We start from the raw sequence: 23,630 nt of genomic DNA, 5'->3' as shown, positions 1-23,630 counted from the left end.
TGTTGTCAACACATACCTATGTTATCCCACTCATGTATGCTTTGTTGTTACTGTTAATCCTCTACTGTTAATCCTCCACCTACTATATATATTCTGCACTATGTCCCTCATTCAATCCCAGAAATAAGCTTAAACTTACCCATCTCAAAATCAGAAATTAAAAGTGTAAACAAGCAAAAAATCACCAAAAAATGGCATAACCTATATCTAAACTCAAATAGCCAAATCAAAAAAGTGCTCAGCAAACCACTAACCAAACCAAAAATTCTCCATCCATCCAAAAAAATCGACAGAGTAATCACTAAACTCCAAACAGGACACACCAACCTAAATAACCACCTAAAAAAATTTAAAAAACACACTACAGGTAACTGCCCACACTGCAAACAACCAGAAACCCCAGAACACGCACTCATCCACTGCACACACTACCTAACACATCGAACCGCATTACAAACCACCCTCAATCTAAACAAGGCTCTAACTCTAGAAGCAATACTAAACCCACAAAATAAACTAGAAAACTTCAAGGCCTTAGGCGTATTCTTAATCAAAACGGAACTAATAAAACGCATCTAAAAACACAATAACTCACCAAATCAAAATCACATAAACAAACAAACATCCACCATACCCAGCTCCCTTAGTTCTCCTCCCCAATCCCATCGGCATCTATTCCAAATCTCAAAATTCCCAAATTCTATATAAGCAACCCCTAAAACCCCCCTCTTGGGTTGCACAGACCACCTTCGCCCCTTTCGGAAACACATTAAATGGCCTGGCCGGGCCCGTGTGCGAAATACGCATCAGTCGGAAAGCGCACGTTAAATCTCCAAAGTAAGTAAGTAAGTAAGTAACCCTCATTCAGTCTTGCTTGACGACGGTATAAGGATCTATACCGAAACGTCGCTTTTCACAGTATTAAAGAAGTTGTTATCCATAAAAAAACATTGTGTCTATCATGTTTAGGCTTTTTCTGACAAATTAAAATGGTGAAATTGAACAATATGTTACAAATATTTTATTACGATACATGCGACAAACTTTCAGTAAGATACATGCGATGAGAAATAATATCAATTTTGAAATACGGAAATATAACAAACTATTAAACGGATAATTTTCCAAAATGGTATCTCGTGTTGACTGGTCAGATGAGCTATGCGAACACCCATATGTTACTTTTATCTGTATTTACCGCTATGTGCATCATCTAAACCTACTGTTTGTTTGTTTGTTGTTGAACACCCCACTCGGCAATATTTCAGCTATATGGCAGCGGTTTGTAAATAATGGAGTCTGGACCAGACAATCTAGTGATTAACATCATGAGCATCGATACACGCAATTGGGATACGATGACTTGCATCAACCAAGTCAGTGAGCCTGACCACCCGATCCCGTTGGTGTATGTATGTCAAGAGACAGCTAGTGAGATACAAACTTCGTACGTCACACGTGTGGTACAAGGTTGACCTCGTTTTATTCGTTTTTATTGGATAACCGTGACTTCAAATTCACACGCATCACATTCGCTTTGTATTCTATATATGTTAGTTATACATTGATCGAGCTACCGTAAATCCTTGAATATATACGCCGGGAAAAACGATCCCTGCTTTAATATACGCCGAGTCGGACCTGCTTGAACATACGCAGGGTCCAACGGTCCCTGCCTTGAATACACGCCGGGTCGTATTTTAGTCTTCCCTACACTGACACCTTGAGTTTGAGTATCAGTTTGAGGTACAGAACTTGGGAAAACCCACAAGGCTTTGATGTAAAAGTCCCTTCTGAAAATTTTAAACACGGGCCGTGTATAAACGCCACGTCTCGGGACCTTTCGAAATGAATAAACGTAGGGCATCTATTCAAGGATTTACGGTATATCTATTTGTCCTGTACGACCACCTATAGATTGGGATCCCTGTGGGCGCAGTGTACCCGAACACGTTCGCGACTTTCAATTTGAAATAATGTAAACAAATCAGCGTGGAGTAAATGAATTCAGTCTTAAATACTAGTACTTGGAACGATGTCTAGACTTAAACGTTGGATACTTCGGCTGTGCCACCAACTTCCCATACGAAGCGCATTTGTGGCGCCGTTTCCGAATGTGTTTGTTTTTGAAAGAACGTACACGGCAGTTCGATAAAATCCCCCAAACTGACGATTTCTCGACTACTTTGAAGAGTGTCTGACGTCTGATTCGTGTGTCCCAAATCATCCTAACACTGAACAATAACATTCCGTATGGCTGGCTAGGGGTACGCGCAGTGTGTTGATCACGGTTTTGTTTCCTTGTTCTGGTGGTGACCTTGCCGTGGTTCGAAGCTGCCACTAACACACCATGCAAGCAGAGTCGAGCTTGGTGATTTTCACGTCTTCAGTATCTATCACGTGATTATAGGGTCGTGCAGTTAACGTGAACGTCTTTGGCGAGAGCTTTCCCTATTTCCAAAATGGCGCGGACGGAATGTAAATTCAACTGATATGAAACCGAACCATATTGATTACACCAGTTTTGACACACAGAAAGAAGAGCCGTTTTAGACTGTGTTGACAATATGTAATATAAAGTATGTAATACATTCTGATGTCTTGTTAAGAGGAGAGCGCGAGTGACCCAGTCGTCAAAAGCGCCGCAATTCGCTGTGCAGAGTTGCGTCACTTTGGCACGCCAGAAACCTATGATGATTGTGGGTTTAAATCCCGGTTCGCCCTGATTATGTTTTTAGGCACTACTTGTGCTCGTGGATTTTACCAAAGTGGTAAACGTCTAGGACCTGCATCACTTCGGGATTTGCTTCCAAATTAAGCTGACTCGCCGTGATGCAACTTGAATATTGTTACCAAAGGGGTTAAACTAAATTCTACTATGAATGTGGAAAGTACTCGATTCTGATTGGTCACATAGAGGTGGTTAAATCACAATAAGGAGGATTTCGTCATATTCAAAAAGAGATTAGTAACGGGTGATGGAACATGGGTCTGCCACTATGATTCCGAGTCAAAACGTCAATCCATGGAATGGCTCCATTCCACTTCTCCGGCACCAAAAAAATTTAAGTCTTCAAGATCGGTAAAGAAATTCTGTAATGCAAAGGGTGCGAGCCTTGTTGATTACTGAGAAAGTCAGAAGACGATTACCGGTGCCTACTGTGCTGATTTGCTTTATCGCCTGAGAGATTCTATCAAAGAAAAGCGGCGGGGAATGCTGACCGCTGGTATTCTACTATTTCATGACAATGCCTCTTCTCACACCTACCGACTTGCAAAGGCTGTTGTGCGACAATGTGGGTTCAAAAAGCTTCCTCACCCTCCTCACTCGCCAGACATGGCATCACGTGATTTCCACCTGTTTCCTAAACTGAAAGAACACCTTCGTGGAAAGCGCTATGACGACAACGATGACCTCAAAGCTGCCGTGAATGGATTTTTCAGGGTGTCTTCAGAAAACTTCTTCCCGACTGGCATTGGAAAGCTTCCCTATCCATATCGCGTATATTTTGCAATGTTTCTTCATAATCATTTTGTAAGATCAGATGTCTCAAAAATGTGTAATGAGTTAATTCAAGTGTGTATTGAAAAGCAGGAAGATTATAATTTAAAAAATAAAATATAAAACACATTCAAAAGAACTTTTTGACCAGGGCCCCGTTCCTCAAAGCGATCTTGGCGCTTAGGTGATCGTAAGTCCCATACTTTAACATAGGGTTACGATCATCGTAGCGCTAAGATCGCTTTGATGAACGGGGCCCAGGCCTCGTATATACGACTGTGACGTCATATCTAACCGCGCTAAATTTAACTTAATTTGAAGCCTTAAAATTTAATGTAGCACGGTCAAATCTACAGATAACCTAGCTCTACATTGAAAACACAGTCTTCATCTCCTCATTCACTTTAGTTTAGAGTTCAAGAAAACAGTTTACCCATATAATGAATGGAAGTTACAACCCCTAAAGCAATACGTTTAGGTCCAACTTTCTGATTCGGTCAATTTCCTCATTCACAAGTTCGTTGCCATCCGTTACAAGTCACAGTGTCTGCACGTGTGAAAAACTTGTTAGGTTCGCTGTAAGTATGACATGCTGGTCTGTAATTGATATGAATGTGTGAGAATAAAGGTTGTCTCCGAAGCAGTGACGTTCGTCTGACACTTAAAAACCTATTATATCTGTAACGATCAAATACAAGTGACGCATTCGTAAAGTGACAAGATGGAAGGAGACATGGCTCACGATGTAAGTAGAAGACAGAACCCTGATACGTTTAATGTATATGTATAGTAGATGTGCCCTTACGCTATCCCCTCTGAACAAACATGGGGGCGGTCGGGTAGCCTAGTGGTCAAAGCGTTCGCTCGTCACGCCGAGGACCCGGGTTCGATTCCCATTTCCCATGTGTGAAGCCCATTTCTGGTGTCCCCCGCCGTGATATTGCTGGAATATTGCTAAACGCGGCGTAAAACCATACTCACTCACTCACTCACTGAAAAAACTTGCAGTGTATGTGGACATACAGTGAGTCTCCATTAGTCCGACACCCTGTATTTCATAAAGACCAAGGGCTCAGTCACACATTCAGGATTTTTACTGCCGTCCTTGATAGGACCATTCCCGATTAAAATTTGTCAAGCGTCTAATCAAGATTCTGTGATTCGTGGCGTGAAATTCACAAACAATCAGATATTGATCAGGAAGCGTCCCGATTCAGCCGTTTCCAGCCGAATCTGATCCGATTTGTATCTTCCGCATGGCAAAAAAAGACCGAATCTGTCCCGATAGCGTCCCGATTCTCCCGAATGCGATCCGACAGAGATCAGACAGTGACCGGACAGTGAACCGACAAAGACAGTTCGTATTCGGCAAGATCTGGACGCAATCTGGACACAGTCGACGAGAAACGGCAATGAACAATTCATGCCCGTTCATCACGACAGCTTCCCTATTCCCAGGACATCGTCCAGACAACACAGGACATTGTTACGATTTTAATCCGATACAGCAGAATCTGTCATGACATAGTCACGATTGTAATCCGACTTGACAGAATCGGCTGAGTTTCCCCAATGGTACGGGACGCACCATACCGTCGGGAGTGCTGCCATGGCCGACCTCTCTGGACCTTTCCCGATCCATAGGACTCGGTTACGAACGTATATGACTGCGTTCAGACAATGATAGGACATTCCACATCACTGAGGATAGTAATCCGACTTTTTAATATATTTCATTATTGTTTGATCCCAATATTTGTAACAGTCATGAAAGATATAATTACGGGAAATATTATGTTCTCTCGGGATGATGTAATCAGTAATGCGTGACGAAAGTTCACGTGCAATGCATGGTATGCCCGTGCAGCATGTTACCTTCTAGTATCTCTAAAAGCAGTATATTGCTGAGTGCAGACAAACAGACTTAACATACGACCGGTGAAGATCTTCCATGCATGCTTGTCGTTAGAGGCGACTATGCTTGTAAGAATCGGGTGGTCAGGTTCGTTGATTTGGTTGATTGGATTGTCTGGTCCAGACTCGATTATTTACAGACCGTCGTCATATAGCTGGAATATTGCTGACTGTGGCAAACAAACAAACACTTTTTACATTGTCTGTAATTACTTTTACGTCCGCTTTGTTGGATAAAGAACAAAACCTTTATGGCCTATTAAATATTTATTACCTTGTTACTTGTACTCATTTTTGTTTGTTTTTATTTTGCTGTGTGTTCTTATTTTGCTGTGTGTTCTATTTATTTGTACGCCAGTTGATATTCTCATGATCTTACCAAACTGAGAAAGACATGTTTTATTGACTGCACTGAATTCCCGGACGTCTGATGAGACCTCCCGGGCGTTTCCGGACGTCTAATGAAACCTCCCGGACGTTTCCGGATGCCCCCGGACGTTCCCGAGCGTCCCCGGGCGTTAAATAGTAGGACCCGTATATCCAAACGTTAACATTGCTTTCTTAAGCTCGGTTTTAAAGTTATTCCATGACATTGTGAATAACTGGCGCGAAGGCGATTATCAAACGCCACAAGATGTCAAATAATCGGCATGCATAACGCAGGAATGTCTTGTAATGCCAATGAAAGTCGGAATTTGGGGTATCATCACACTGTCGTAAGCCGTTATCATGCTCGGACCCGAAAGACCTCCTGTGACGACACATCGCGAAGACAGGGACTTTCTTCGTCTCATACGCCGAGAACCCTTTTTAACAAGTACTCGTCTGAAACAGCTGTGGTTGCCCAATCGTCGTTTCAGGACCAGAACCGCCAGGAACCGGCTGAAAGCATCAGGACTGAGGGCTAGACGAATCACAATGCGTCCCTTGTTGAGAGATCACCACAAAGCTGCTCGTTTAGCATGGTGTATTGCGCGACAGAACTGGAATCTGAGAACTTGGAGACGAAACTATTGGTCAGACGAAAGTGCTTTCTGCTCCACGTCACTGATGGAAGAACGAGAGTTTGGAGGCACCGGAACGCGGCCTTCACTCCTAAGAGCATAAAACCGACTGTTGCATACGGCGGGGGCTCGGTAATGGTTTGGGGGGTGTATCAGTCATGATTGCAAGTTGGATTTGGTCACCATAAGAGGCAACTTAACAAGGGTTCAGTACATCCGGGACGTTTTTTGAGGCCAGTCGTCGTTCCTCATTTTGACAACCACCCTCTTGCTACTCGACCTCAATACATGGATGACAATGCCAGGCCTCATCGTTCTCATGCAGTCGTGGATTACACGAGGGCCAATGCAATAACGACTCTACCCTGGCCAGCAATGAGCCAAGATTTGAACCCCCTTGAACATGTTTAGGATCTTCTGGGGCGGCGCATACAGGCACGCGATCCTCCTGTACAAGACTTACGCCAATTGGAAGCAGCATTGCATCAGGAGTGGTTGTTGTTGACCCATCAACAGATCCAACGTCTGACTTGAAGCATGAGAGGCAGGGTGGAATGCGTCATCCGGGCATGTGGCGGTCATTCTGATCTGTTTCACCTGTCATGTCAAGTAGGGACTTTAAGGAACATTTTCACATGAAACATTTCAATCACAACTCACCAATATCTTCTTTATTTGTTGTCAAATGTTTGTTCTCTCCGATGACATTGGTATCGCCCAGCTCCTGTGGTCAGTCATCCCATGCCATAATTTTTGCCATTTGTCATGGTTCTGAAATAGGGGTGTGCTTAACTTTGTTCTTTGTGTATATTTATTGGGGCGGTCGGGTAGCCTAGTGGTTAAAGCGTTCTCTTGTCACACCGAAGACCCGGATTTGATTCCCGACATGGGTACAATGTGTGAAGCCCATTTCTGGTGTCCCCCGCCGCGATATTGCTGCAATATTGCTAAAAGCGGCGTAAAACCATACTCACTCACTCATTTTATATTTATTTGTACATACCTAAGGGTATTTGTCGATACCCAGGAATTGCTTATATGATGATTTGAGGTTCAGGACCATCTTACTGGGAAGTGTGCTGTCCAGATTACCAGGGTTTCACTGTGTCGACAGTTTTTGTCCACAGATACCTTGAATTGTTTTATTAATATATTAATAAACGCACGCACGCACATCCTGTCTCGTTGACTTGGCTTGTGTCGTTTAAACCGAGGTACCTGATGACTGATTCATCTAACCTTGGCAATGGACGTATGTGTATTTCACACCCACATATTTCTCATGTTGCCATGCTACGATAATTATCGTCCAAGTAACAAGTATTTCTCCGCAGTTATGGTACGAACAATTCCTTGAAAACTCCATATGTTTCAGTCCAGTTTTGTTTGCGTATAACATTTGAGTGGAAGCTGAAAAGATTTGAGTCTTACTATGATGGGCTCCATTGAAGAGTTGCTAATTATTTTTCAAAATAATCCCCACCGAGGTCCACACACTTCTGTCAACGATACTAAAAATATGCTAGTAGTGGCCCTTCTGTTGGTGTAAAACATCCCCTAAAGCAAACATTACGACATTAAATTTGGTATACTGTTTCCCTAAGAGTAGAGTCGTCATATTTCGGAATCTGTGGGTGCCAAATCTGGTGAATACGGAGGACGTTCAATTAGTTAAACTCCACAGTTTTATTCTCAAGCAGATACACTCTTTAAAAAAAGAAACGCACAGGAAGTATGTCGTTCATTGAACCTGACTACACAAAAAAATCCGGAATACAAATTGGATATATGTTATTGGAAAATGTTGGTGGGCTGATATTGGACAAACGGTGTGTCAAATCGCAGCCATTGTCGATTTGCAATGTCTTAAACGGCATTGTTTTCACACTTGTTCAAAAATGTCATGGAGGAAAACAGTATAGCAAAATACACGTGCAAGCTATGGCATTCGTAACTCGTGGTAGTGGCTATAAAAAGGCAAGCATAAGCCAATAATTTGTCATGCAATTGTCCACATTTTTTAAATTCGAAAATGCCGAGACTCAGCGCTGCCGATCGGAACATCGCCATAGGACGTATCCAAAGAGGGGAATCGCCGTCTTCTGTTTCACGCCACTTCAACGTCCCCCACAGCACCATTTGCCGCCTTTGTCACCTGATACACACAGTTGAAATCCGTTGCAGACCGCCCGAGACCCGGCCGACCAAGAGTTACCACCCCTGCACAGGATCGCTACATTCGACTGTTCCACGTCATCGCAATGCCACAGCTACGGAGACTGTAGGACGCATCCCTGGTTTGAGGAGGATATCGGACCAAACTGTCAGGAACGATCTTCGCGAGGCTGGAATCCGACCCAGAACACCAGTTATCGTTCCTGTTTTGCAACAGATCCATCGTCAGCGACGCTTGCGTTGGTGCCTTACCTTACCTTAAAGTGTGGTTTAGCGATGAATCACGATTTCTTCTTCACCGGCGAGATGGAAAACAACGTGTTTATCGTCAAAATACGCGTTTTGCCCCACATTGTGTATGTGAATTCGACAATATCGGTGGCGGTAGTGTCATGGTGTGGGGGCCATATCCTACACCACGAGATCTGACTTGGTTGTGGTTCAGGGAAATTTGACAGCAAATGGCTGCATGAATTAAATTCTTCAACCTCACCTTCTTCCTATCATTGACCGCCAGTGGGAGCTGTTTCAACAGGACAACACTCCACCGCACACAGCTCTTGTCACGGTTAACTACCTTCATAATGCCAGCATCAACGCTTTGTCCTGGCCGTCGAGATCTTCGGATCTCAACCCAAACGAACACCTCTGGGATGAACTCGATCGATGTGTACGTCAACGTCAGAACACGCCGCAGACACTCCCACTACTGGCCCAGGCGGAACAAGCAGAATGACATAACAATGAACAGTTTTCAATACCTTTATACAACGACAACATGTGACTATCGAGCTCCAAAATTTCATATTTGTATCTATGATATTATATTAAATATATCGAATTTATTTGGTACAATAAATTAACTAAAAATATATCTGTGCGTTTCTTTTTTGGAAGAGTGTATTCTAACGCAGTTGCCTAAGCAGATTAGCATAATATCGGCCATAAATGGCCTGACCATTCAGAAGGTAGTCCACCCGTGGGACGAATCTCAGAAAAACTATATGGAATAGATTTTGCCTTCTTTGGAGGAGGAGACGTTAGATGTTTTCACTGCTTTGACTGTTGTTTAGTCTTTGGCTGATAGTAGTTAAGACTCATCCATGACTCAACAAATTCGGGTTGGTCTTTTTCAAGACGATGTAGTGGCGATCGGGTAGCCTAGTGGTTAACGCCTAAGACCCGAGTTCGATTCCCGACATGGGTACACGCAATTGAGATACGATGACATGCATCAACCAAGTCAGCGAGCCTGACTACACGTTTGTTGCCTTTTACGGCAAGCATCGGTTGCTGAAGACCTATTCTACCCCGGATCATCACGGGTCCCACGTTGGATGGTGCTTGGTTTCTAGCTTACACTCTCCGCCCGAGAACATCATAGGTGCTCTATTGGGGACATGTCGGGGAACTTAGTCAGGCCAGTCCAATGTCCGTATGCCTCCTCGTCGGAGATAAACGGTGTCGACCTGGGTACCATGTGGTCAGGCATTCACATGTTGCAGTTCAAAGTTTCTGCCGATAATTCTAGTTGAACAACGACTGGACGCAAAGTTTTGTCAATACGTCGCTGGCAAGTCAAGTGTCTATTTACAACAACACCATCAGTTTGCCTGTCACGTGTGATACCGCCATACACCATGATACTACTGCTCCCATGCCGATCCTGCCCAAGAATTGTTGCCCCGGCATACCGCTCGCCGCTATGTCGCCAAAATCGTTTTCTGCCATCTGTGAATCAATGCATAACCATGTCTGCAAACATAGTGTAAAGCCATTGAGCCAAAGTCCGTCCCTGGAGGTGCCTGGTGGTCATAGCCCATTGGTCAGATACCCCAGTTGTAAGATAGTGGAGTAGAGATGCCTTGTCAAAAGAGTTGAGATTTACCTGTTGTGGTAATGGGCAATTCCAAATAAACCTTAAGAGACTTAAAACGCCGTCATAAACTGAAACAGGGTGAAAGGCGGCGTTAAACTCTCTGTATGATTAAGATCAAGTAAACAACGACGCATGAAGTTAAAGCAATAATAAAATAATTGATCTATTTAGACACAACAGGATTATATATTCCTTTATTTTCTACCCGTATAGATTTAACTGATGAACCAATTGATCATGAAAACAACAACATTTGTAAGTTCTCGCCTTATCACGAGACGAGTGATTTTTTAAATATTTACATGTTTTTGTTCATATATTGGCAGAGATATTAAAATTGTCACAACGTTGCAGGTTTGCAGAAAGTTGACTTTGTTACATTGTGGTACACTTCAGGTACGCTTTCAACATCACTTCATCATCAAAATTGGGTGATTCTAACAAGAGTGCCAACATTGACACGTGCTTTCAAATTGAGTTAATAGATTTATTTGTTTTAATATATTTTTTTAAACTGATTTTAATTAAAGTTTATAAAAAAACCTATTCGGCACGGAAGTTGGCAGGATATTGATTTATAAAAAAAACTTGAAGAACATCAACATCAAATTCCTTACAGAATTAGTTCTGCTGTAAGTTGAAGTCTTGTTATTTTAAGTTTGCTGATATAGAGCTTGATTATATAGTTTACTCAATACCACTGGGCACACCGAGGTGAATACCTTATGTACAGATTTCTAAAGAGTTTTGTTTTAGATAAAACAAATTGTAATAAATGTGTGCAAAATGAACTTTGAACAAATACAATCCAAAATGAGAAGAAGAATCAACATGAAAAACGAGAGAATAGCATCTTTTAGTCATTGAAAATTATGATTAATAATAACAAAAAGATTCCAAGATGTTTCATGGGGTGTCTGACGAATTGGGTATGAATGGGATTAATCCATTTCACCACTTCGGTAACAAGCATTTGATAATGGGAGAACCCAACCGTGGCATTTGTGAGGTTAAGGTACTAGTATCTGACAAATGGGGTGAGGCCTTGTTTAGACCACCCAACTCTTACCGCCTATGGTAAGCTGTTAGGCCACGCCCTTCACATTATGCCTTGCTTTCAGAGGAGGGTTGCATAGAGCCTATTTTACGGTTAGATGTTGAAATTCCCCCTTCTGTTATTTTACGGAATTCTTTATTGATAACAGTAGCAGATTGGAATATATTCCGTTGTGCAATTAATGTAATGAAGCTGTCTTGTCCGGGCGTCGTCTTTGTTGGTCTGCCACGCCCAGGTCCCATTGCACCCCCACCCGTTATCCCAGAATCGAGACACCACCAAGGTGCGCCCTGGCTGACGATATACACCTCCACGTGTATGAGTAGCGTCATGTAACAGACGAAACACTTAGGGCCGTTTTTACAAAGCAACTGATGTCGATTCAAAAAAAAAAATTAAACATAATTGTGGGTGCGTTTTGATTGAAAATTCTCATTCCAGATTTCCAATTGTCCAAATGGGCGAGTTACCTCAGGATCGATAGTGATTCTTGTCAGTGCTGTAAGCATGGTTGCCAACATCATAGCTATTGCCAAGTCCGGTCGCTCGCGTATCACGAAAAACACAGGTAAGAGTGAGCGACAGAGTGCGGATTTACCCCGCTTTTAGCAATATTCCAGCAATATCACGGCGGGGGATACCAGAAATGGGCTTCATACATTATACCCATGTCGGGAATTGAACCCGGGTCTTCGGTGTGACGAGCGGACGCTTTAACCAACAGGCCACCTGACCGCCCCCACAGGGAACAGATCTCCCACGATTTGTACAAATCGAAAAGCAGAGAGGATAATGATTGAGAGTGTCCGAGTTTTACGTTCCTGTGATTGGTGATTGATTCATTGATCCTTGTTGTATATTCATGAAGAAAATATAACTTGTTGGTGGTGGTTTGTAATTTTCGCTAGGCAATAATCCAGCGATATAACGGGGTAGTCAATACTTCATGGGCTTGTACCCATCGATATGCGGCGTAATAGCGAGGACGATCAGTGTCTAGTGTCAGGGAGGCTGCATGCGTATAAGTGAACCCACTCCATGCGTGGAATTTGTGCGAACCCTGCTGTTGCTTAGTATTGAAGCAAGGAATACAGGAAATGTCTTCAGCACATGTTGCACAAGGAATATTGCAATCTCATTAAAAAAGGATATTAGTTCTACCGCTATATAAAGATCTGATGACATCCCATTACAGGTCACGTCATAACTACCCTTCGCGAACTTTGACCAATGACTAACAATAAGTTGACATTAGCCAATCAGAAAGCAGCTTTCTTGAGCTGTACGGCACTAGTTGCAAACTGGCATAACACATTAAATTCCAGACTGCGTTCTGAAAATAAGTCTCGTTTCAAAATTTGAAAACTGATGAAAAGAACATTCTGGAATGTTTTATAGATGGCAGAGATTGTATGGCAGTACTTCCACTGGCTATAATGGGTCTCTTTAATGTTTATCTCATTTAAGCTAGAGACAGATGCATGACGAGTGTGACGGAATGAGTGGTAGAGACCGACAACGGTGTTAGGAATACCCTGTGTTCACCTATTCGAGGTTGCATGATTAGAAAACACATTCCGACTGTGACTTTCCTGATCTGGTAAGCGTCGCTCTGATTGGTCAGGATGAAAGGTCGTTCTGACGTGACCTGCAATGGTGTGTCCTCAGGTCTATGTTTTGCGGTAGAGAGAACTACGAGCTGTTTTAAATGAGATTGGGAATATTGCGGCTTTTGCGATGTAACCTGACCGCGCATTGGTTTGACCACACTCTGGCTTTAGTCACGAATGAACCAAGCCGTGGCTTGATTTGATGGTTGAAATTAACGATACACTTCAAAGCGGCCACATGGCAAGCCGTTTTCACTTTTATAACGAAATTACTGATATCATCTAATTGTTTTAAAGATATCTTGAATTGAATTGAAGATATCTTAACTTTATTTCTATTGTGATTATGAACAGTTGGATGGTAATTGTTTAATGATATCTGAAATATACAGAACAACAGAAATTCCTGTGACATTGAATAAGATTTAATGCAAATTGTTGTTTTTTACCAAATCTGAAACAATTTCGGTTTCCAACAGATAAAAGACTCCTGAAAGTGTTCAAATGGTTTAATTTGCCGTACTGACTTCAGAAAATGCGTGATTTCATAAAAAAACACATGAACATGCCAAAATGTCAATTTACAAATCAATAGCGTGTGTGTCCACCTCTGGTTGCGATGCAAGCAACACATCTTCGTCTCATGGAATGGACCAGGCGTCGCACAAAGTCCTGTGGGATATCTGTCCATATCTGCTGGAGCATGATTTGAAGTTCCTGGAGTGTCTGTGGAACACGTGGTTGACGTCGAAGGCGCGGATCCATCTCATCCCACATGTGCTCGATTGGTGAGAGATCAGGGGAGCGAGCCGGCCAGGGGATGACATTCACGTTGTTTTGTTGAAGAGAGTCCTGAACAAGTCGAGCAATATGAGGCCGGGCGTTGTCATGTTGAAATGTAATGCCTGGACCATGAACTCCAAATGGTGTTTCTGTGGACGTTAAATTGTCTTTCAACATCATGTGACTCGATCCTGCTTCAAGCATACCAATGGCTCGCAGACGCTCATTTTCGGACAGGCGTGGCATTTCGTAATGTTGAATAATTGCGTAATTTTTTAATTTTTTTCTGAATGGTTGTTGTCAGCACGATGCTAAACAATGCATATGGAATCCCGTTAACGCACATGTTTTTATACCCATTCTTGGGTAGTGAAATGCATGGAGCTTGCATAAAAGTAAACTTTTGCATGGAATGCATGCTTTCTGTAGCAGTTGCGGTTTTTTACTTGATTCCATACATGTACTACAACATTGAAAACCAAACTTTACTTTTTTGAAAAATACACTAAAATATTGGTGTCACAGGAACTTCTGTTGTTGAGTATACATTTAGAGTTATCACGAAATATTTCTTTGATATCACAGAACCATTTTAAGATATCAGTAATAGTATTTTGGATATCACAAATGAATTAAAGATATCTTTAATTATTTTTGATATTGCAAAAACATTTCTGATATTTTTAAATATAATTCTATGTATAATCATATGAGAAATATATTCAAGATATCAATTCAGTTCAAAATATCGTCAATTCAAGATATGTTTAAAACAATTGAAGATATCGGTAATTCCGTAATAAATGTGAATCTACGTGTAGTTATTAACTTGACTCAAATTCCAATCGAAGTGTCACAATTATCATTAATATGTGTTTATCAGTGATCAGCCTGAGGATTGTGTGTGGAGCCTTCATCGCCCTGGCAACCATGACAACAAGCTGCACGTTCCTCGCGATGTTCACGTGCTCCCTCGACAACACAATTGCATGTGCGCTTCAAGGTGCTTTGCAACGCCTGATAAGGGTGGCGGCCCACCTCTCACTCACAATGTTCTTCATGAACAGGTTTGTCAAATAATAACTATCTTCGGCTTTTTCTTTCTAGCTCTGAACAGATATTATTAAATCATCCTGAAATCGAGTTGGATCAATAATGTTTAAAATTAAAAATAATAATAAATACGATTTCATCGTTGGAAAAAAATGCCATAGTCATACAAAAATCTCTAGAATAATTTCTGTTGTTAAAGCGATCTCTACCGACGACGGTACAAAAGCACACATTGTCATTCTGATTATATACTTTTTCTTCGTTTTTGATTTTTAATATCGACTGAATGAGAAAGCAGGTAAAAACAGTTGTAGAGCCTCTTCTTTAACGCCTGTTTAAATGGGTCGCTTCTTTAATGCCTGTTTAAATGGGTCTCTGCTTCAAGTTCTGTTTATGTGGGTCTCTTCTTCTTGGCCTGTGTAAATGGGTCTCTACTTCAAGGTCTGTTTAAAGGGGTCTCTTCTCCAAGGTCTGTTAGGGGGCACGTCTGGCCCAGTCGTCTACGGCGCCGCAATTCGCTGTGCAGAGTTGCGTCCCTTGGACACGCCAGAAACCTATGATTATAGGGTTCGAATCCCGGTTCGCCCTGAGTATGTTTCTAGGTTTGTCAGCACCATACCCGTGCTCTTGGTTTCACCGAAGTGGTACACGTCTTACACCTGCATCACTTCGGGCTTTCCTCCCACATTAAGCTGACACGCCGTGACATAACTGGAATACTGTTAAAAGCGGCGTTAAACCCAACTCACTCACTTAAATGGGTCTTTTCTTCAAGGTCCGTTTAAATGAGTCTGTTCTTCAAGGTCTGTTTAAATTGGTCTGTTCTCCAAGGCCTGTTTAAAGGGGCCCCTGCTTCAAAGTATGATACATCTGCACAGCTTGGTGTAAACGTTGTATTTAAGAATACGTGTGAAATCGTGACAATTTATTGATGTAATAGACTGCTTCCGTTAATAGAGAGCGTCTGCCCGAAGAGCGAAAGGTCGGGGGTTCGATTCCCGGCCTCGTCTTACAAAAGACGTTAACAGATATTTGTTGTTACCCTGCCAAGATCTAGCCATTAAAGGTCAAATAAAGTAAAAACACTGATTGTTGCGAATATCAAATGTCCAAAATTCATAAAATCAATTTCCAAGAGAAAAATATCATATTATTCGTAGAAAGTATTTAAATATCCAAGTGAAAGTATTATTTTGGAGCGAGGCCTAAAGCTACCGGCACAACAGTGCAGCGATGAATGACAAATGTTTTCTTTGGCTAATAATACTGGCTGACTTAAATCAGGAAGCGGTCAATCTGAGAGTGTTGCTATATCTGTTAATCACACAAATATAACATTACATACATTGCTGTCTTGCTGAGTATGTGAAACGACCTTTGATCTTCTCATTGTGAATAATTAAAATAACAATTAATGTCTGTATTAATGAGCTTTTTAAGACTAACATCCTGTTTGGGTACCATAAAGGGTGTCTTCAGCTAGACAAGGGATAATCCCCCATTATCCGTATGTCCGTTTATCCACTCGTGCAAAATCACACATTGACGGTTTCGAGTGGCCTTCTGTTTCACTTTCCAGGCCAGCCGATCTCCTCCAAGCGAAAGACTCTGCAGGGTTGCTGAACTTCCCAACACACTGAACATGAACTCGATGCAGTGGTCGTTCAGATAGTCTCTCCTTGAAAAACTGCGTCTGGGCCAATTTGATATGGCACTTTGCTTGGTTGATACTCATTTCTGTACCGTCCAGCAGTACAGAACCATCAACAAAATCAACACTGACATTGAGACTATGTCCCATATCTTACAAAAACTGTGGAATGCCTTGTTTTCATCATGAATCTTGACATGCTTCACAAGAGGATCATCAGACAAATAAATGTGTGCAAAAAAACAATTCTATCATGAAGAGACCCAACGTTAATCAAATCACACCCTCCCATTATTATTATTATTATTATTATTATTATTATTCATTGCAGCCTGAATCAAACTATGGTGCATCATCCATCGAGGAGCGTGGTGAAGATATGTCAGGTAGTCTTGACCATAGCTTGGATCATTGCGGGTCAGTACATTTCTCTGTATATGCGTGAGCGAGTTGGGTTTGCAGCCGCTTTGAACAGTATTAAAGTTATGTGATGGCGCGTTAGCTTGATGCGGGAGGAAAGCCGGAAAGCCTTGTGGTAGTCCTTCACCATGAGCATGAGTATGGTGGGAGCAAACCAAAGATCAGAACCAAACTGGGATTCGAACCCGCTATCAGTGGATCCTGTCACGTCTAAGGAACACAACTCTGCATAGCTAATAACGGCACCTTCGCCGACCTAGTCGCCCGTACCCCACAGTGCCCCATTCCGGGTTAGTATAGATCCCAGCAACCTATGCTAGTCGTACGAGGCGACTAACTGGATCGGATGGTGAGACTCGGTGACCTGGTTGATAGCGTGTCTTCGTACCCTGACGTCACGACGTTGCTCACAATATCAGTCGCAGGATAATCTGGTCCATATTCGACCAATCTCATTAAAATCAGACCTCAGTTCTCGCTACCGCTAAACAAAAATCTGAGGACATCCCATTAGAGGTCACGTCAGAACGACCTTTCATCCGACCAATCAGAGAATCGCTTACCAGATTATGAAAGTGACAGTCGAAATGTGATTTCTGATCATGCAGCCTCGAAAACTTTAACACCGAACGATAGTTACGGGCTAAACGACTGTATCCGTACAATCTAGACCATCTATTAGCCATTCCAGAACGTTCTTTTGTTGAGGTTTCAAATTTGTAATCAAGAATTTGTCAAAATATGTTTCGAAGCGTAGTCGTCAAATTGAAATTAGAACCGTAAAGCACGAGAAAGCTGCCTTCTGATTGGTCATTCCATTGGTCGGTCAAAGTTCGCGCAAGGTCGGTCTGCCGTGACCCGTAATGGGATGTCCTCTTTGTTTAGCGGTAGCGAGAACTAAGATCTGATTTTAATGAGTTTGATATTGGATTAGTTTCCAGTAACAGGATGTGGAAGTCTTTCATCGTGCCCGTGGGGTCCCGGGGTAGACTATGTCCCCAGCAAACCAGTGCCAGGCGTGAGACGAGACGACATTGGGCCCCAGTGGAGATAGAATAGGTCCCTTGCATCCTGGGCTGGTTGTAGAAGGCGACTGGCAATCTGGCTCGGTGACCTGGTGGAGGGTGTTTCAACGTACCTCGATGGAGTAGATCGTTGCTCAAAATACCCATCACTCCACTGTCTGGATCAGACTCTATTATTTACCGTTATGTAGCTGAAATATTGCCGGGTTATGTCCTTAATTAGCAAACCAAATGACCCCCACTTCATTATGCATGAAAACATTCTGTTTTCTGAAAAAGGCAACTGGTACCTGGTCCAAGCCTTGACGCAACAAGGGCTGACAAAATTCAATACTCATGTTTATTTACCGTTAGATATTATTTTATAGATGTTTAAACCCCAAAGTCACCCTTCCTTGTTCAAGCTGCCATGTCGAGTCTACCGCTGTTTGCATCGACGTCCTACCGCGACTACCCTAGCCTCTTCGCCTGTGACATTGCTGACATGCGAATATTGGTGACATCGGACGGTTTCGTCTTCTGCATGCCGGCCCTGGCGGTATTGGCAATGAGCCTGTATATAATAGCGTCGGAGCCGTTTCGACACCGATTGAGCTATGCTGTAACCCCTGGTCGCGTGGACATCCACTCGTGTGAAGACTTGCAGATTATGAAGCGGGGAGCTAAAGCTGGTGTAGTCATCTCTGCCGCCATGTTTATGGATTGGATAGTTCGCATAACTGCGGTGCTTGGGACTGATATCTCTTCAAAGTCTCTGTTGACTTTATCCGTATTTTTCATGCTAATAAATGTGTTGTGTGTCCCGTCATGTCTTCTCCTAGTGTCTCGACTCCCTGCAGTACAGATCTCCTTCCAGAACAGCCCCGAAGGCATGGGATATACAAACCCGGAGACCAGTTTCCACTTCCCCCCACTACGCGCCGACTTCAACGTAAACTCAGTATCCTCCTCGACTGACGTAAACATTCGCGCTGCAGATCTTTGTCTGAATCAGGACGTATACAGAAGGGGTTTTCAGCACATCCCTTGTGGACGAGATCTTCAAAATACTCCAGATGGACGTGATCTTCAAAATACTCCAGATGGACGAGACCTTCAAAATACTCCAGATGGACGTGATCTTCAAAATACTCTAGATGGACGAGATCTTCAAAATACTCCAGATGGACGTGATCTTCAAAATACTCCAGATCTTCAAAATACTCTATGTGAACGGGTATTTCATAATTCCCCACCTGGACGGGATCTTCAAAATACCTCTTCAGAAGTTAATGCTGATTCTGTCTCATCTTCATTGGCACCGCATCCAGATCTGAAACGGAATTCGGTATCGTGTATGTTGAGTGTCGGTTCTTGGATAAACAATGAGCAGAAATAGAAGATCGTCAAATCGTCCAGGGGCCAGGAGCAGCATCATGTGCAGGTCTTGTCCTGATGTCACCGATCAGCTGGAAATATCGGGACACGCCTCAGTAACGAAGCTTTATTCAGGGTCTTCAGGAGGCATCATTTGAAGCTTAGTAAATGTTTTCTTAGAAATTTATTTGACATGGGTAACAGTGCAACAGAACAATCACAACACGTGTCAGGTGTTGAACAATAGGACAATCACAACATGTGTCGGATGTTGTACAATAGGACAATCACAACATTTGTCAGGTGTTGCACAATAGGACAATCACAACATGTGTCAGGTGCTGAACAATAGGACAATCACAACATGTGTCGGATGTTGTACAATAGGACAATCACAACATTTGTCAGGTGTTGCACAATAGGACAATCACAACATGTGTCGGATGTTGTACAACAAGACAATCACAACATTTGTCAGGTGTTGCACAACAGGACAATCACAACATGTGTCAGGTGTTGAACAATAGGACAGTCACAACACGTGTCAGGTGTTGAACAATAGGACAATCACAACATGTGTCAGGTGTTGAACAACAGGACAATCACAACACATGTCAGGTGCTGAGCAACAGGACAATCACAACATGTGTCAGGTGTTGAACAGGACAATCACAACATGTGTCAGGTGTTGAACAACAGGACAATCACAACACGTGTCATGTGTTGAACAACAAGACAATCACAACACGTGTCAGATGTTGAACAACAGGACAATCACAACATGTGTCAGGTGTTGAACAACAGGACAATCACAACACGTGTCAGATGTTGAACAATAGGACAATCACAACACGTGTCAGGTGTTGAACAACAGGACAATCACAACATGTGTCAGGTGTTGAACAGGACAATCACAACATGTGTCAGGTGTTGAACAACAGGACAATCACAACACATGTCAGGTGTTGAACAAGACAATCACAACATGTGTCAGGTGTTGAACAGGACAATCACAACATGTGTCAGGTGTTGAACAGGACAATCACAACATTTGTCAGGTGTTGAACAACAGGACAATCACAACACGTGTCAGATGTTGAACAATAGGACAATCACAACACGTGTCAGATGTTGAACAATAGGACAATCACAACATGTGTCAGGTGTTGAACAACAGGACAATCACAACACGTGTCATGTGTTGAACAACAAGACAATCACAACACGTGTCAGATGTTGAACAACAGGACAATCACAACATGTGTCAGGTGTTGAACAGGGCAATCACAACACGTGTCAGATGTTGAACAGGACAATCACAACATGTGTCAGGTGTTGAACAGGACAATCACAACATGTGTCAGGTGTTGAACAACAGGACAATCACAACATGTGTCAGGTGTTGAACAGGACAATCACAACATGTGTCAGGTGTTGAACAACAGGACAATCACAACATGTGTCAGGTGTTGAACAACAGGACAATCACAACATGTGTCAGGTGTTGAACAGGACAATCACAACATGTGTCAGGTGTTGAACAACAGGACAATCACAACATGTGTCAGGTGTTGAACAACAGGACAATCACAACATGTGTCAGGTGTTGAACAGGACAATCACAACATGTGTCAGGTGTTGAACAACAGGACAATCACAACATGTGTCAGGTGTTGAACAGGACAATCACAACATGTGTCAGGTGTTGAACAACAGGACAATCACAACATGTGTCAGGTGTTGAACAACAGGACAATCACAACATGTGTCAGGTGTTGCACAATAGGACAATCACAACATGTGTCAGGTGTTGAACAGGACAATCACAACATGTGTCAGGTGTTGAACAACAGGACAATCACAACATGTGTCAGGTGTTGAACAGGACAATCACAACACGTGTCAGATGTTGAACAATAGGACAATCACAACACGTGTCAGGTGTTGAACAACAGGACAATCACAACATGTGTCAGGTGTTGAACAGGACAATCACAACATGTGTCAGGTGTTGAACAACAGGACAATCACAACACATGTCAGGTGTTGAACAAGACAATCACAACATGTGTCAGGTGTTGAACAGGACAATCACAACATGTGTCAGGTGTTGAACAGGACATTCACAACATTTGTCAGGTGTTGAACAGGACAATCACAACATGTGTCAGGTGTTGAACAACAGGACAATCACAACATGTGTCAGGTGTTGAACAGGACAATCACAACATGTGTCAGGTGTTGAACAGGACAATCACAACATGTGTCAGGTGTTGAACAGGACAATCACAACATGTGTCAGGTGTTGAACAGGACAATCACAACATGTGTCAGGTGTTGAACAACAGGACAATCACAACACGTGTCAGGTGTTGAACAACAGGACAATCACAACATGTGTCAGGTGTTGAACAGGACAATCACAACATGTGTCAGGTGTTGAACAGGACAATCACAACATGTGTCAGGTGTTGAACAGGACAATCACAACATGTGTCAGGTGTTGAACAGGACAATCACAACATGTGTCAGGTGTTGAACAACAAGACAATCATAACACATGTCAGGTGTTGAACAAGACAATCACAACATGTGTCAGGTGTTGAACAGGACAATCACAACATGTGTCAGGTGTTGAACAACAGGACAATCACATGTGACACTAAGCTGCTGAAGGAGGACGTTGACAATACAGAACCCCAGAGGGCGCTTCAATGTGTAAACCATTCCGAATTTAATTGGCTTGTTCCGCTGTGTATATGAACTTTCTCAACGCCAACAATGTGAACATTTTGCCAAGGCCAGCCCCAGTCCCTGACAAGTCTCCTACTGTACATGAGCGGGATCATTTTGGACGTAGAATTAGAGCAAGACAGGCTCCTGTGATGACAAGACAATGTTGCAAGCACTAGTAGAAGAATGACGCCGCAGTCCACCTTAAAGCCTTCGATGGCTGACATACTCCGTTCGCCGCCGCGTAAGAGCCTGTGTTGGTCGAATACCGGACAACTTACTCCACCCATAAGCATTATTTTATCAACTTACCCTTGAGTAATTCCTAATGTTAATAAAAATTATGTATTAGGCAATTACAACTATCATTTCAAAAACTATCTCGTCTCTCTTGCCTCGTAAAGTCTCTTTTGCCTGTCAGTGGGAACAAAGCTAAAGTGTAGACATAAACTAATTGTTGTAGTAGTGACCAAGGGATTGGCGTTGCTTTTGGCAATGTTTCAGCCCTACCACAGAGTCCTATCACCGAGAATGGGCTTCACATATTGTACCCAGGTAGGGACTGGAACCCGGATGCGGCAATGCGGCCATCTTCCCGAGACAAGGGAGTTAACTGACCATAAAAGCCCAGGGTCCTGGCCTCGGGAAGATGCATGACGGCCGAATGTTGTAAATACTAGGCTGAGCTCATCGACACATGGTGCTCTACTTTTGTAAATAATTTCCATTATTTAAATGAGTGTTTACTGTTACAGGAAATTTAGATCTGTTTCAATACTTTGAAAGAAGGACAGGAAACATTACTTCGATATACAGAGTACTTCTTCATGAAGTCAGTCAGCTATATTACAGAAAAATATATGAGCATTTCCATCCAGTCCATAGCCATATTGGGGAACTATTTTAGAATCAGCTGCCAAGCCACTGAAGTTAGTACTCGATGCAGGACTGCATCTATCTGCACAGTAAGCTAAACTTCAAAAGCATACACTTTCACCCCAAAATTATATACAAACGTTCTCAAATGTTACTGGAATAAAACAGTCGCCGAAACACTGCAAACTAAGGTCCAGAACACAACTGATACCCGTATCAAATACATCACTATCCAATAAGTATTTCGTGTTTGTTTTCAGCCACCATCAAACATGGGGTTATATTTTCTTTCTCATTCTTGTCTTTAATGTCAACCACTGGTTTGTCTGTGACTCGGATTAAGTACAGGCCGCCGTCTTATAGATTGAATATTGTTGACTGCAGCGTTGAACAATAACATTATCACGATGTTATGCACGTGTTCATGTTAACTTGTATTATTATTTGCACTTTGTAAATGTATGTATTCACCATAAATAAAGACTGTGTCAAATGTACAGGCGTTACTTTTGCTTACATGTGCTAGCCTAGGCGTCGTGTAGGAGTGAGTGAGTTTGGTTTTACGCCGCTTTTAGCAGTATTCCAGCAATAA

The 23,630-nt window shown here is 42.5% G+C and overlaps 1 protein-coding gene across 1 annotated transcript; it reads left to right on the top strand.

Moving 5' to 3' along the window:
- The first annotated feature begins 14,904 nt into the window (after positions 1–14,904).
- Positions 14,905–19,771, top strand: LOC124133282. Its single transcript, XM_046497640.2, has 3 exons — positions 14,905–14,991; positions 16,960–17,045; positions 18,478–19,771. Exons 1-3 carry the CDS (start codon positions 14,975–14,977, stop codon positions 19,449–19,451), a joined length of 1,077 nt encoding a protein of 358 aa, XP_046353596.2. The 5' UTR covers positions 14,905–14,974; the 3' UTR covers positions 19,452–19,771.
- Positions 19,772–23,630: the final 3,859 nt, after the last annotated feature.

Source organism: Haliotis rufescens, unplaced genomic scaffold (genome assembly GCF_023055435.1).
Source record: "Haliotis rufescens isolate VD_foot unplaced genomic scaffold, xgHalRufe1.0.p SCAF_2, whole genome shotgun sequence".
Taxonomy (NCBI): Eukaryota; Metazoa; Mollusca; class Gastropoda; order Lepetellida; family Haliotidae; genus Haliotis; species Haliotis rufescens.
Note: the sequence above shows the minus strand (reverse complement) of the source record. Positions and strands in the feature narration are given on the sequence as shown.